At 37.8% G+C, this 14,182-nt stretch overlaps 1 protein-coding gene and 1 pseudogene across 6 annotated transcripts; one reads left to right on the forward strand and one right to left on the reverse strand.

Moving 5' to 3' along the window:
• The first annotated feature begins 380 nt into the window (after positions 1 to 380).
• LOC104612965 (cytochrome P450 94A2 pseudogene) lies at positions 381 to 2,808 on the forward strand (annotated as a pseudogene). Its single transcript, XR_016068528.1, has one exon. The product of XR_016068528.1 is annotated as a cytochrome P450 94A2 pseudogene (transcript).
• Positions 2,656 to 8,555, reverse strand: LOC104612957 (E3 ubiquitin-protein ligase At3g02290-like). 5 transcript variants are annotated; one of them, XM_088886349.1, is made up of 5 exons: positions 8,352 to 8,555; positions 6,219 to 8,275; positions 5,789 to 5,898; positions 5,110 to 5,668; positions 2,656 to 5,019 (listed from the first exon to the last, which is right to left on the reverse strand). In XM_088886349.1, the coding sequence occupies exons 2-4, from the start codon at positions 6,541 to 6,543 to the stop codon at positions 5,549 to 5,551; spliced, it is 555 nt and encodes a 184-aa protein (XP_088742475.1). In that variant the 5' UTR covers positions 6,544 to 8,275; positions 8,352 to 8,555; the 3' UTR covers positions 2,656 to 5,019; positions 5,110 to 5,548. The 5 variants fall into 5 exon arrangements, with proteins under 5 accessions (XP_088742475.1, XP_088742477.1, XP_088742476.1 ...); XM_088886351.1 differs by having other exon boundaries at positions 5,110 to 5,215; positions 5,298 to 5,668; positions 6,219 to 8,555; XM_088886350.1 differs by having other exon boundaries at positions 5,110 to 5,218; positions 5,298 to 5,668; positions 6,219 to 8,555.
• Between the last annotated feature and the right edge of the window lie 5,627 nt (positions 8,556 to 14,182).

Below are 14,182 nucleotides of genomic sequence, written 5' to 3' on the forward strand. Positions count from 1 at the left end.
CGGATAAGGTACAATGTTAGGCTAAACCGCCAAATCCAATCTTCTCCAATCCGTATATTGCTAGAAAGTATATGAACTTTACGTATTAAGTGTTAAATGTAATAATATTTTGAATTTTATGTAAAAGATAATTGGTAATTTGTACTTTTTATATGTCTTAATCAAATAATTGAAAATTTTAATATTTATTAACAAGAAAAAAAATTAAATACGAGTTATAAACCCAACCTGCTCCACTCTTAATGCGAGAAAGATAGGGTTGAGAAGAGTTACATTTTCATGTGCAAGAAAAGTTTGAATTCTAAAATTATAGGAATTGAAAATTCAGGGAGGCAGATAACATCTAAAATTTACAAAACCCTCCCAGAATCTACCCTAGCTGTGGCAGTGGCAAAAAGTATAAAAGGAAGCCGCAACTGCAAACCAAATCTATAAGAAACTTTATTTTCCACATGGCAACTTAATTCGTAGGTCCCAAAAAGAATCCGGACGCCACGTACTGTGCCAACACATTCCCTCTTCGACTTCCACATTGGCTAATTTTAGTTAGGTGGCTATCAATCAAATTAGCCACCTTGACCCTTCATCTTAAACAAACGCATCAGCCAAAACTAGCCACCTTAAAAACGCGTTTTCTGGGTGTTGAGAATTTGTTCCGTGGTGACTGGTGAGGTCCACTTAACACGAACAGCTTTAAGAGGTTGAACGTCTGGAAAACTTTTCTTCGAGCTACTCTGACGTCAGAATCTAAGCTTCCTGGGGTTGATGTTCATCTCATAACTATGGCCCTCGCTTAGGCGTAACTGTAGTCTTAGCCTCCTTTGGGGCTTTAATCAGTTTGACATAACCTCTTACGTCAGAACTCAGAAGCAAACCAATGAGGCAAATCAGTAGGATGCGCTCCAACTCGAGAGAAGCTTCTGCTTTGAATACAGAGGCATTTCCACGAATGTTTAATCTGCCACGCACAGCTATAAATAAGAAGCACCCTTTTCATCCTTGATTACCTATTTTCTTGATCAACACCCAGTTACGAAATTGCAGACTCGTCTATCAATCCACCATGATCCAGCTCGAGCTCTTAATTTCACTCCCTTTCATCCTTCCACTTTTCTTCTTCCTAATTAGTGGCTTTCTGGGTAAGAAGTCTTCTTCTTCATCATCGGCCACTAAACTGCCCATGTCTTACCCATTAATTGGTTCTTATATTGCACTATCCAAGAATCGTAACCGCTGGCCCGAGTGGATTGCAGAGATTCTGAGGCACTCCCCGTCTGGAACCTTTGTTCTTCATCGCCCTTTCGGCGTCCGTCAAGTCCTTACTGCAAATCCTTCTAACGTCCAACACATACTCAAGACCCAATTCTACCGCTATCCAAAAGGTCATTTCTTTCGGTCCACCCTCTCCGACTTGCTTGGCGATGGTATATTTACCGCCGACGGTGATAGTTGGAAGTCTCAGAGGCAGATCTCTAGCCATGCATTCAATACCAAGTCTCTCCACAATTTCGTCGAGACCGTCGTCGACACCGAACTCACTAAACGTCTTATTCCCATCCTCTCAGCGGCCGCCGCAGACAAGTCCGTGATCAATCTGCAAGATATCCTCCAGAGATTTGCCTTCGACAACATTTGCAAGATTGCTTTCGGATTTGACCCAGAATACCTGTCTCCCTCGTTTCCCTCGCCAGAATTCACCACCGCGTTTGATAGTGCTATCCGCCTGAGCAGTGAAAGGTTTGGTTCAATTAACCCGGCGCTCTGGAAGCTGAAAAGGGCATTCGGTATTGGGTCTGAGAAACAGCTACAGTTAGCAGTCTCCCAAATTCGTGGCTTTGCGCAGAGAATTGTGAGAGAGAAAAAGCGAGAGCTTGACGAGAAATCTTCACTGGAAAACGGCGACCTGCTCTCGAGAATCCTGAATTCAGGGCATGTGGACGAAAATTTGGTGACAGACTTGGTGATTAGCTTTATCTTAGCCGGTCGAGACACGACATCGGCAGCCTTGACCTGGTTCTTCTGGTTAATATCTAGTCACTCACACGTGGAAGAGGAGATATTGAGGGAGATAACAGAGAACCCAGTAGCACCCATATACACCGAGGTGAAGAATATGGTTTACACTCACGCGTCGCTCTGCGAGAGCATGAGGCTATACCCACCGGTTCCCGGGGACAGCAAGGAGGCAGCGGAGGACGACATACTACCGGATGGGACGGTGGTGAAGAAGGGAGTGAGGGTAACATACCTTCCTTACGCAATGGGAAGGATGGAGGCCCTGTGGGGTTCAAACTGGCCGGATTTTCGGCCAGAGCGGTGGCTAGAGAAGGACGAAGTCACCGGAAAATGGAGCTTCGTGGCGAGGGATCAGTACACCTATCCGGTGTTTCAAGCGGGACCCAGGATATGTCTAGGAAAGGACATGGCATTCTTGCAGATGAAGCAGGTGGTGGCCGGTGTTCTGCGGCGGTTCCGGGTTGTGCCGGCGATGGAGGAAGGTTGTGAGCCAGTTTACGTGTCCTATTTAACTTCGAAAATGAAAGGTGGGTTTCCGGTGAGAATAGAAGAAAGAAACACCAAGCTGTGAGATGACAATTGTATATTCTTCTTCAACGGTTAAAGATTCTCCTTTGTATTGCTACTGTGATATTCATCTTTTCTTTTTTTTTTTCTTAGATCTATCTTTCGTACGTTGCTACCGTGATATTTTGTTTTGATGAAACGTTACTACATCTACATACGAGTGTTATGATTTCAGTCTTTGTATTTTATATTGATATTATAATATGGAAGAGCCCGTTTTATGCACGTGTACAATCAAGAATGGATAATATGTTATTTGGATTTAATTTTTTTCAGATAGAATGTTACTGGGTCTAATAAGGATTTGATTAATCCATCGAAATAAGTAACTTATTTAATGGACTACTCAGAAGCTTAGAACAATTAAACAATACTTAAAATAACTTCTTTTCTAAATTTACTATTTCTCGTTAATACTTAGGATTTGATTGCACCGTTGCGTTTTATAACAAGTGTTTCTTTTTTTACACAAGTGTTTAGTTTCACTTGTTTTTTCAAATAAACAAAAAACAATCGTATTTGGTCCACTGATATAAGATAAAAATACGTGTCAATGGCCCGGGTTTGGGTTGAGACGGTCCAAACATTGAATTGGATCGGTCTAAATTGATCCATGACATTCAGTGGATTGGATTAGACCTGATTCATTTATAATAGACTCACATTAAACTGGATCGGATTAGACCTGATCCATTTATAATAGACTCACATTAAACTGGATCGGATTGAACCAAATCCAGTCCAATTGACACACCTAATCTTAGGTTGCAAGAGGTAGCGTTGGACTTAATTACCCAAAGCCTCAACCTAGTCTAAACTGGGTTAAGAACAAGCCCAAGTTTTTAAACCCAGGTCCAATCCATTGCTGAAAAATAAGACCAAAGCTTGGGTTGAGCCCACCCAAGTTGCAAACATTTGCAATAACCAATAACTAATAAATTACTTTGCCAAAACAAAACTTACAAATAATTATTATATTACATGTATAACGAAAGTAAAAAAAAATAAAAAAAAAAATTGTTGCATTAATAAATTACTAAGATTCTAATGATGTGTTTGGTTGCAAAGTAATTTTATTTGCATTAGTGCAAATGCATGAGAGTGCAAATGAAAAAAAATACAAATTCTCCTTTAATTTTATTTGGGGGTTTTACTTTGTTCTGATTCATGTCTTAATTTACTTCACTTGTATTACAGTGAAATAAAATAAGCTAAAATTTGAAACAAAAATAGGTCAGAATTTGCACTGTCATGATTTTGCATCAGTGCAAATTTATTTGCATTGCAACCAAACACAACCTAAGGCTGCGTTTGGAAGGAGCACGAATACAAATTTGTAGAGTGCAAAACAAAAATGTTTGGTTCATGTGAGTGCAAAGTGGTTCAAGATTTATACACCCACTTTGCACTCAGTTCATTTGTTTTGAAAGATGCAAATACAAATACAATTTTTGTGGATGTTTGGCATTTTCATCAATGCAAATACAACTGTCTTGCTACCAAATGGTGTTCCAGCTACTCCCACCATTAAACAAATATAAAAAATAACATATTATTAATTAAATATAAAAAATTATAGATTAATTTCAAAAGATCTAAATCAATCAGGGGTCGACTCATTGACTGCTGACGGTCTATCCATTAAACAAATAAATTGGAGTTAAGTGTATTCCTTTTATAACCATCAGACCATGTCTCTCCAACAAGAGGTCTATCATCCATTGAACGAAATGAGTTCTTGTGACTAGAAAAATCTGTTTCTCTTTCAACAATGGGGTTCACAGGTTGACCCTGATCACCAATGCCTGAAGACATGTTTGATGACTGGGTACGCCTCAAATGAGCATCTTCAAGTTCAGACCAAAGCAGACCAAAGGGATGCAACTCTTATTTCCAATAGATTCTACCGATTCATTTGCAAGGTAAGGGTGGCTGGTGGGATTTGTTAATGGATCATTAAGGGTACCAAAATGTTTCTGGATTGGATTTCCACTGCTACTACCAGGTCTTCCGGAAAAGACAACTTCTACAGAAAACAGAGGAAAAAACCATGAGAAACATGAGACTAGAGGATATATAAAAGAGCAATAAGAGCCACATAACTAACTAGATAACTATCCCTCATCTTGAGCAACAAAGTCATGAAAACTTTGACCCTCGGAATAATTGGATTCCATTGCATCTTCACGTTTATATACTCTTGACTGATATGGTGACCAGGAAGCTTCTCAAATTCAGATGAAGCCCAGCCTTGGTTATCCATGAGAACTGAACCAGTAAAATCAGCAGCTAATGGCAAAGTAGCCACAATGCTGCCTCCAGTGGCATCAGATGGATCAGGCTTAGTATTGGGAGCAGTGGAAACTAACCCATCATTAGATTTTAGGTGCGGCATTATTTCCCCAAGCTCTTGAAAAGGTGTTCCCTCTGGGGCATCTGCCAGACAAACAGGTAAGTCAGTCCCAAAAAAACCCTGTTCAAACCATGAGATGATGTCAACACCAAGAAACGGTCCCTGGATCTCACCTTGGGGATCACAGTAGTACAAACTTAATTCCTCATTGCTCTTTACATGCTCTAAAAGATTTGCTTCACCATTGCTCTTTACATGCTGCTCGTTGCCACTTGATGCCTGCTGGAGAGATGACAAATCAAATAAAGAACTTGCATCATCAGGAAGCCTGGTACTGATGATATCAAAAGAAGCAACTCACTGAATGTCTTCAAACTTCGGGTGCTTCAACACAGTAGAGTCTTCTGATTGCTAGTTTTCACCAGTTTTTAACACAGCCTCATGGCAACCACCTCCAACCTCTTCAATTCTACTACTCAAATTGCTAGATGTGTAAGTGCAATTAGCTCTTCCAAAGATACCTCCTAGGATTCATTTATGTACCAATGTACCATCACCTCAACAATTTAATTATGGCCTCCATGATTTGGCAATATTATCTCAACTAACAAATCAGCTGATATAAGACCAGACTTGCACATAGTTTACAAGCTTCAGTATTTTTTGATACAGGAAAAGTTTGGTCTTGCTGACTGAGTGACTGGGCCAAGATTTTAAGGTTTGCCCTTGGCGCTGTTTTGGCAATATATATACAAAGAAATCAGCTAATACTCCAGAAGTCCGGATGATAAAAGACCATTGTGCATGAATGAATAAACAAGTGCACAACACATGATAAAGAAATATGTTTACCTTGCCACAGTGAGGGCAATTTTCACTTCTCTCCATCCATTCATATATACAACCAAGGTGAAAATGGTGGGAGCAATTGGTAATTATCTTGGGGTTTTCTAGAGTATATTCTGAAAAGAAAAACATAAATAAATAAGTAGGGGAAGTAAAGGCCTAACCACAAACTTGAAGCTTTCACTTCCATAAGTACACAAAAATATAATGCAAATCCCTACCAAAATTATCAACTTCCTGGTATCATAAAAGCATGAAAACTTCCTAAGTGACACAAAAACTCTCATATGTTAATTACAAATTGAACAGAAACAATGAAAACAGCTCCATTCCCAACTAGTGGGGGATGTCTGATTTAGCTCCATAAAAGAAAATGGGGGCAAAGAAAAAGAAGAGAATGTAAAAATGAAAGAAAAAAGAGGGATTGAAAACATACCCTCGAGGCACGTTGGATAGACATCATCGTCTTCTGATGATGAATAAATATACCCAATCCCACTAGTCAATTTTTCCAGTGGATTTTTCATTGAGGACTCTGAAGGATACTCCCTTAATCTCTTTTCATAAGTAGACCCATTCCCTTTGTCTGCAATGATTGGTGATTCTAGACCTGTATCAGCATCACTTCTTCTAAGTGGTTCGGATTCCTCATGCAAATGACTTGATCCCTTCTCATGTCTGGAGATCAATCCATCTTGTTGTGAACAGAAGCATCTAGGATCAGAATCATAAGGCAAGGGCCTTGGAGGAGAACGGTACATGTCACAAAGAGAATTGTCAAGGGATGCTAAAGAAGTCAGAGATGTAGCTCCCTGAATTGATGAAGGCAGAGCATGCACTTCCCCTCTTTGGAATAATGCAGTGTACTACAGAGTCATTGAGAAGACAAGGAAAAATTGAAAAGCTCGTAGGAATAAGTTCTCCACGAGCCAGTACCCTCTCTCTTATAACAAGAGAAAGCAGAACCTCTTTGAAAAATCAGCAACCCTTGGAAATTCAGGGGTTTATGTATCATTTTGTTGTTGATGAGTCACTGAATCCACAGTAGAACTAGTAGTTTGCTTGATAATTTGTCATACTTTATGTGTTTTCTACAATCACCCATAATGTTTCTATAGTTTTATTTTTAGGGAGGTTTTCAGGGAAATGATAAGTGTTTTCAGGTACTAGGTACATATAACATAGAAGGCAACTTCTACAAACTAAAAGTTCTGAAATAACTGACAAAGTTGAGCAACGACTACCCATAAAAGAGAAGTGTCTTTGCATCTTGGCATCTGGTATATTTAAGAATAGTTCCATTGCAGTGTGTTTGAGATAGAATATAAACACCTTATGAGCATTTCATTTTAACTAACATAATCGAAAATGCAACATATTTACTTCAAGATGATAGGTTTGTTTCTAATGGATTACTTGTCTAACTATTGGATTTTCTGAGGAGATTGGAATGAATGATCAAATGTAATAACTGAACTTATGGATTTCATTTGGAATTTTCAATATCTTAGTGATACATTACTTTGGTTCAACCATGTGGTAAGGGAATTCTGTTCATAGCCATCTTCTTTCATCAGAAAGCAGCACGTAGGTCAAAATGGAATTATAAGATAATGACCAAACAGAGAGACCAATACACAAATTACATAGATTTTGCAACAGTAACCACACTAGCTTACAAGTATTATGGTTATTTCACTATACAACCAGTAAACCACATAAGGGCACGTGGTATCAAATGTGTAAGATTAAAGTTATGTATTCAAGTGAGTAGTGAAGCAGACCACAAACAGGGAAGTTGTATCCCAGATACCTGTACAATGGTGCCATATTATGTTGAATACTTAAACCAAAAGTTCCATGCTTATTAAAGGAAACCCATGTTGGATAAATAGGAGTGAAGAGAAAACATGGGAAGTAACAAAAAAAACTATAGCAAATGTGCAGGAGTTTATTATGGCATCAAGCCATCAACTAGAGAGGCCTAAGACTAGTCATCACTTCACCACAATGATAACAATAATACAACTCGAAACTTCATTTTGGGATTCCTCAGTTACATGCAACAACACTTTTACCTAAATTCAGGAAGTTCTATTCAAGGAGTTACCTCAGTATCTCTACAAGGTCTACTATATTCCCGGCAACCTAGGAGAAAGGTCCAAGTACCTCTCTCTTTTTCTACCCTCACTTGCTAAAGTGCTCAGGTTCTCTACTACTTAAATCATGGCATCGGTCATTCGGTTGTTCATAAAATTTGCACCGCATCAATTATATGGAAAAAATCGCTATCTTAAACAACAGTTGGCTAAACTGTATGACTAGTTCTGAATAGATATTTTAAAATGAGAAATTTTAAGAAAAGCCAAGATAAAGAAGAAGATGTTTCTGTATTAACTAGATGTTGCTGGTTCTGAAGGTAGATCAGATTACCTCTCTAAAAACGAGGGCAAATGGATTTGGAGAAGATCTCTCTTCTAGTGAGGTAGATGACTTGAAAAAACAGAAAAAAAAAATGAGAAACAAAATATCAAAATGGGAACAGATTCGTGGAAATCAGCAGAGATACCTTTCCCGCTCGTCGTTCTCCTCTGTTCGTCGTTCTCTCTGCCTATATACAAACGGATGCAAATCTGAACCGGATTACAAATTTGTAACGGTTTACATTTACACTCCAACCAAACGCAGCCTAAATGAAAATTAAGGTTGCATTTGGATAAACTTTAAGATTTGTGCTTCTAAAATGTACAAAATCTGAATTTTGGTCTTTGTGCTTTTGGGGCTCATGTGTTTTGGCTTCAAATATATGTTTACCAAAGAAAAGCAATTCATACCAAACATTCAAAACACTTTTTTGTTTTTTTTTTCAACCTAAGCTCCCAAGTAAAAAAAAAAAAAATCTTATTGAAAAGGAGATTAAATTCAATAAAATGTTTACCTAACAAAAAAGTCGTAGATGCTAGCCAGCCTGCTAGTAAAGTCTCTAGCTGATTATAATTTGCATTGGAGGGTCTCAGATTAAGTCCCACGGGTAGGGGCCTTGGGGGTTAGGGGAGATAGGATTAACTGAACATTTTAGCTGTTAAGCAGAGCCAATAATAACACTCCACAACAGTCATAAAATATATGGGCCCACAATTATTTTTAACATCTCATTGTGGGTCCTATGCATTTTATCACTGGTGTAGAGCATTATCATTGGTTCCACAGCCTGCTGGCTGCTATACAGTTAAAGCATTTAGTTAATCCAATTTCCTTTGGGGGAGAAGGGTACTCCTGTTGCATAGTCCATTAAAAAATCATATTATGTTTCATCAACCATATTCCATATAATATTAAAATAAAAGATTTCAATTTTTCTTTTGAGGTAGATTTTAAATTTCTAATTGGATATTAATTCAACTTTCTAAATCCATTTAAAACTGTAAGGGTAAGCTGATATTATTAGGGATGGCAATTTTCCCCATAAAATCAGTGTCCCACCCCGAATGGGATAGGTTTTCCCTGATCTAAAATGGGGATAGGATGGAGACGTGGTTTGCATATAAACCCCTGAATTTGCCCTGAATCTAATGATAAATTAGTAAAATATCTCTAGATTTAATATTGATTTTTTAAATATCTCTAAGTTTTTCCCAAATTCTTAAAATCCTATAATTCCATTTCTAAAATACCCCCCAAATCGTCATAATTCAATTCCTAAAATACCCACAAATTCCTATAATCATATTTGTAAAATATCCAAAAATTAGATTATTTTTTGGTAATTGCTGATATTATTAGGGATGGCAATTTTCCCCATAAAATCAGTGTCCCACCCCGAATGGGATAGGTTTTCCCTGATCTAAAATGGGGATAGGGTGGAGACGTGGTTTGCATATAAACCCCTGAATCTGCCCTGAATCTAATGGTAAATTAGTAAAATATCTCTAGATTTAATATTGATTTTTTAAATATCTCTAAGTTTTTCCCAAATTCTTAAAATCCTATAATTCCATTTCCTAAAATACCCACAAATTCCTATAATCATATTTGTAAAATATCCAAAAATTAGATTATTTTTTGGTAATTTCCTCAGAACAAGAAAAATTTGGAATTGGGGAATGGGTGCCCTTCCTAAACTTGCCCTGTTGTCACTCATAGACATGATATGAACTTAAACAACACTTTGAGAGGATATATAAGAGATTTTAACGTGTTTGCTACACACTCAATATTGGCTCATGTCAACCTTCTGCAATTGAAGCTTTCAATTGGAGCAAAATCAAGCCTTTTATAGGCCACACACCTAATATTTGTAATATCTTACCAAAAAATAAAATCCTAATATTTGTAATTTCCCCATATTAATTTTCAATAACATTAAATAACTCTTAGGCAATATTTGTGATGCCAAAAGGTATGATACCGGAATAAGTTTGACCAATCACAACCGCCTCTGAATTGTGGTGGAGACCAAATCATTAATTTCAATTTGGTAGCATGTATGTACTATCAGTATCATAATACTATGAACAAAATTAGGGGTGAAAGTTGGTCTGGGCTGGGCTGGGTTAAAGGCCCAATGCTAACGTCAAGTCTAAACCGTCTAAACCTGATTTGGCCCGAACTGAAATTTGATGCATTTGGGTTGGGTTTGGGTTGAAGCTGTTCAATAAGTTACTTACCTAGGTAATGCATTTTTTTTGGGCAAGTGTTTATTGTTTTAGCCATAAAAAGGTAATTATTAACATGGTTTTTAAACTGCCATTGATTTACTTGGACGGGTCGGACCCATTCGGCCCAATAATTGTCCATGCAACCAATTCCGTTTTACCCCAAACCTGGTCCTTGGACAAAAACTGTTGAATCAATCAACAATCCATTGACTTGGGCGGTCAAACTATCGATCCGTTCAACATTTTTTGGCTTTTTTTATTTTTAATTATTTTTAAATTGTTTTGTCATAATGGGCCATCCGTTCAAATCAGATGGTCAAACCGTTGACCCAAAAAACAATAGCCATAATGGTTCCATTTCTGAGTCATTTTTTAAAACCATGATTATTAAATGGGGCAATTTTGCCCCATCTAAAGTATTGGCAATTTTCTCCCAGATGGGAAAGTTACTTACCCACTTGGGAGATGGGCATCACTTACTCAAGGAAAATAAATTTTTCATAGACCCGAATAAATCTAAAAAAAGGACATGGGTGTCTTGATCAATGAGAACCAAAATTCTATCACTAACCTTCCCCTCTCTTAAAATCCAAAAAACAAACCAGCCTTAGATGAAATATTATAAGTTTCTTTTTGATAGATAGAAATTTAAAGTTTTATTTAATTTTTCTAGGTTTATTGGAGAAATGGGTGGATAATTTCTATATTTTAAGATGAAGAGATATATTCATTTAAAATTTGAGTGGATATTTTAAGATGACTAGAGATATTCATTTAAAGTCTGAGTGGATTGTTTTTGTTAGATTTTTTAATTAAGTGAGAAAATGGGCAAATAAAATAAAATAAAATGAATCGTGTAACTATTTTGATAATTTAACGCATTCTATATAGAGGGTTTTTACTAAAAATTTAAGGTTTGCGAGTCTTTGTCCCAAATGAAAATTCAGGGGCCTACTTAACCCCATATTAAAGTGGTCTTTGTAATTTACTGTGGTAATTGTGAAGGGGTAATTTTGACTGACCCTTAGTCATCAGTTTTTATGCAAGCCTGGATTTCAACGCCTAAAACAACCTGGGGCCTATTAAAAGATGTGCGGGAAAAAGTTTGTAGATTGTAATAGTTGCATTATTGGGGCGCATGAACTCGACTACTCTCTCTCTCACTCACATGGTCCTAAGTTATCATGCCTCTTCTTGCTCCAAACCCCTCTTTCTAATCTTTTGTTTTTTTTTTTTGAATTTTTTATTTTTAATTTTACATAATTACTCATTAAACTAATAAGAAAATAATATAAGTTTAATTATTGAGATTCATCGTATATCTTCATCTATATTTTAGGATGTAATTTTTGTGTTAGTTTAGGATAGCCGTAAATTTGGTTTTAGTTATCGTAATTATAGAAGTTGGTGATTTGTTTTCTAGTTGTTAGCCGATATTCTTGCAAGGATGACAGAAACTTTCTCCCATTATCTTTCTCTTTCACCTAAACTTTCTCATGGTATTAGAGTCGTTTTCAAGCTTTGGTTGATTGATAATGGTGGATGAAAAAAAGAAGAAGAATGAAGGTGAGGGCGGAAGCAAAATGGTGGCCTCACCATACTACTTGACTGCCAATGACAATCCGGGTAATATAATTACCCAAGTTCAATTAAAAGGAGACAATTACGAAGAATGGGCTCGAGCAATGCGGATGGCGCTCCAAGCTAAGAAGAAAATTGGATTTATCGATGGGACTATATCTCAGCCCACTGATGATTCACCATAATTGGAACACTAGTGGACCGTAAACTCGATGTTGGTTTCGTGGATTCTCAACACGATAGAGCCAAGCCTGCGTTCTACAATCACGTATATGGAGGTTGTGAAAGATTTGTGGGACGACATCAAAGAGCGTTTTTCAATGGGCAATGGACCAAGAATTCAACAACTCAAAGTAGATATTGCGAACAGCAAACAAGTTGGTCTCCCAATCGTGACTTATTATGGCAAATTGAAACAAATATGGGAAGAGCTTGCTAATTACAAACAAATTCCGACGTGCGTTTGTGTAGACTGCAACTGTAACATCGCTACGAAGCTGGAGAAGAGACGAGAGGAAGAAAGAGTCCATCAATTTCTTATGGGCTTGGACGACGCAGTGTATGGAACAGTGCGTTCCAATATTCTGGGCATCGATCCGCTGCCGAGCTTGAACAAAGCCTATGCCATGGTGATACAAGAGGAGTGCCTGAGAACCATGACCCGCGGCAAAGAAGAAAAAAGGGAGGCGATGAGCTTTGATGTGCAGGCGCAAGTTGGAACAAAAAAAACGGGATATGACACAAAAGAAAATTCTGGAGTGTGCACGAACCGCAGACGAATAGGGCATGAAGCTGAGAGTTGTTTTCAACTCATCGGCTACCCGGACTGGTGGGGAGACCAACCGAGATCTATTGGAAATGGGAAAACATGAGGCTAAGGAGCGCAAGGCAAAACTGGTCATGGACGTGGAGGCGTACAGAGAGCGAATGCTGCACAGGCGGTAGGGAAAACTTCTGAACCAATCCACGCGATAGAGGGAGATTGTGCAGCATTCAGTGGGTTGACTAATGAATAGTGGACCACATTTATTAATCTCTTGAATTCTTGCAAACCCAACACAAATGAGAAGTTGACAAGTATGAATTGGATAATTGATACAGGCGTCACACCATATGACCGGCAACTTGAGTCACTTGCATGATATCAAAACTGCGACTGGTTGTCCAGTTGGATTGCCCAATGGAAAGCATGACATGGCAATAAAGAAAGGGACAATCATTTTAAATAAACACATGAAGCTTACTAATGTGCCTTATGTTCATCGTTTGACTTGTAACCTGATATCTGTGTCGCAATTATTAGAGGAGTCGAATTATAATATCCAATTCACTAATAAATTTTGTGTTATACAGGACTGCACTTCGAGGATGGTGATTGGTGCGGGTGAACTACGCGAAGGGCTTTACTACTTCAAGGGCGCGGGCACAAGCAAGGTTCACAAGGCAAAGGTTGAAGCTTCATATAAGTTATGGCACAAGAGAATGAGTCATCCCTCCGAGAAAGTAAATTAAATTTCTTTCTGATTTGAACATTAGATGTGGAAGTGGAAATAAAATTTGTGATATTTGTCTAAGAGCCAAACAGACAAGAGGTGCGTTTGATTCTAGTGAAAATAATGCTAAAGAAATTTTTGAATTAATTCATTGTGATTTATGGGGTCCTTACTCTGTATATGCGTCTTGTGGTGCCACATATTTTTTGACTGTTGTTGACGATTTCTCAAGAGCCATTTGGATTTTCTTGCTTAATGACAAAAGTGAAGTGGGCAAAACTTTATGTAATTTCTTCACTATGGTTGAACACCAATATGATAAATTGGTAAAGATTGTTAGAAATGACAATGGTACTAAGCTTACATGCTTGAAAGAATATTTTTCTGAGCATGGTATAATACATCAGACCTCATGTGTTGGAACACCGCATTAGAATGGACGTGTCGAGAGAAAACATAGACATATACTGAATGTTGCCAGAGCTCTTAAATTTCAGGCTAATCTCCCTATTGAAATTTGGGGAGAATGTGTTATGGTAGCTGGATATTTGATCAACAGGACCCCTCCACTCTTCTTTTGGGAAAATCACCGTATGAGATGTTGTATGGGCAGAAACCTAGCTACAAACATATACGAACGTTTGGGTGTCTGTGTTATGCACGAAACT

Source organism: Nelumbo nucifera, chromosome 4, assembly GCF_055504915.1.
Source record: "Nelumbo nucifera cultivar China Antique chromosome 4, China Antique-T2T, whole genome shotgun sequence".
Classification (NCBI taxonomy): Eukaryota; Viridiplantae; Streptophyta; class Magnoliopsida; order Proteales; family Nelumbonaceae; genus Nelumbo; species Nelumbo nucifera.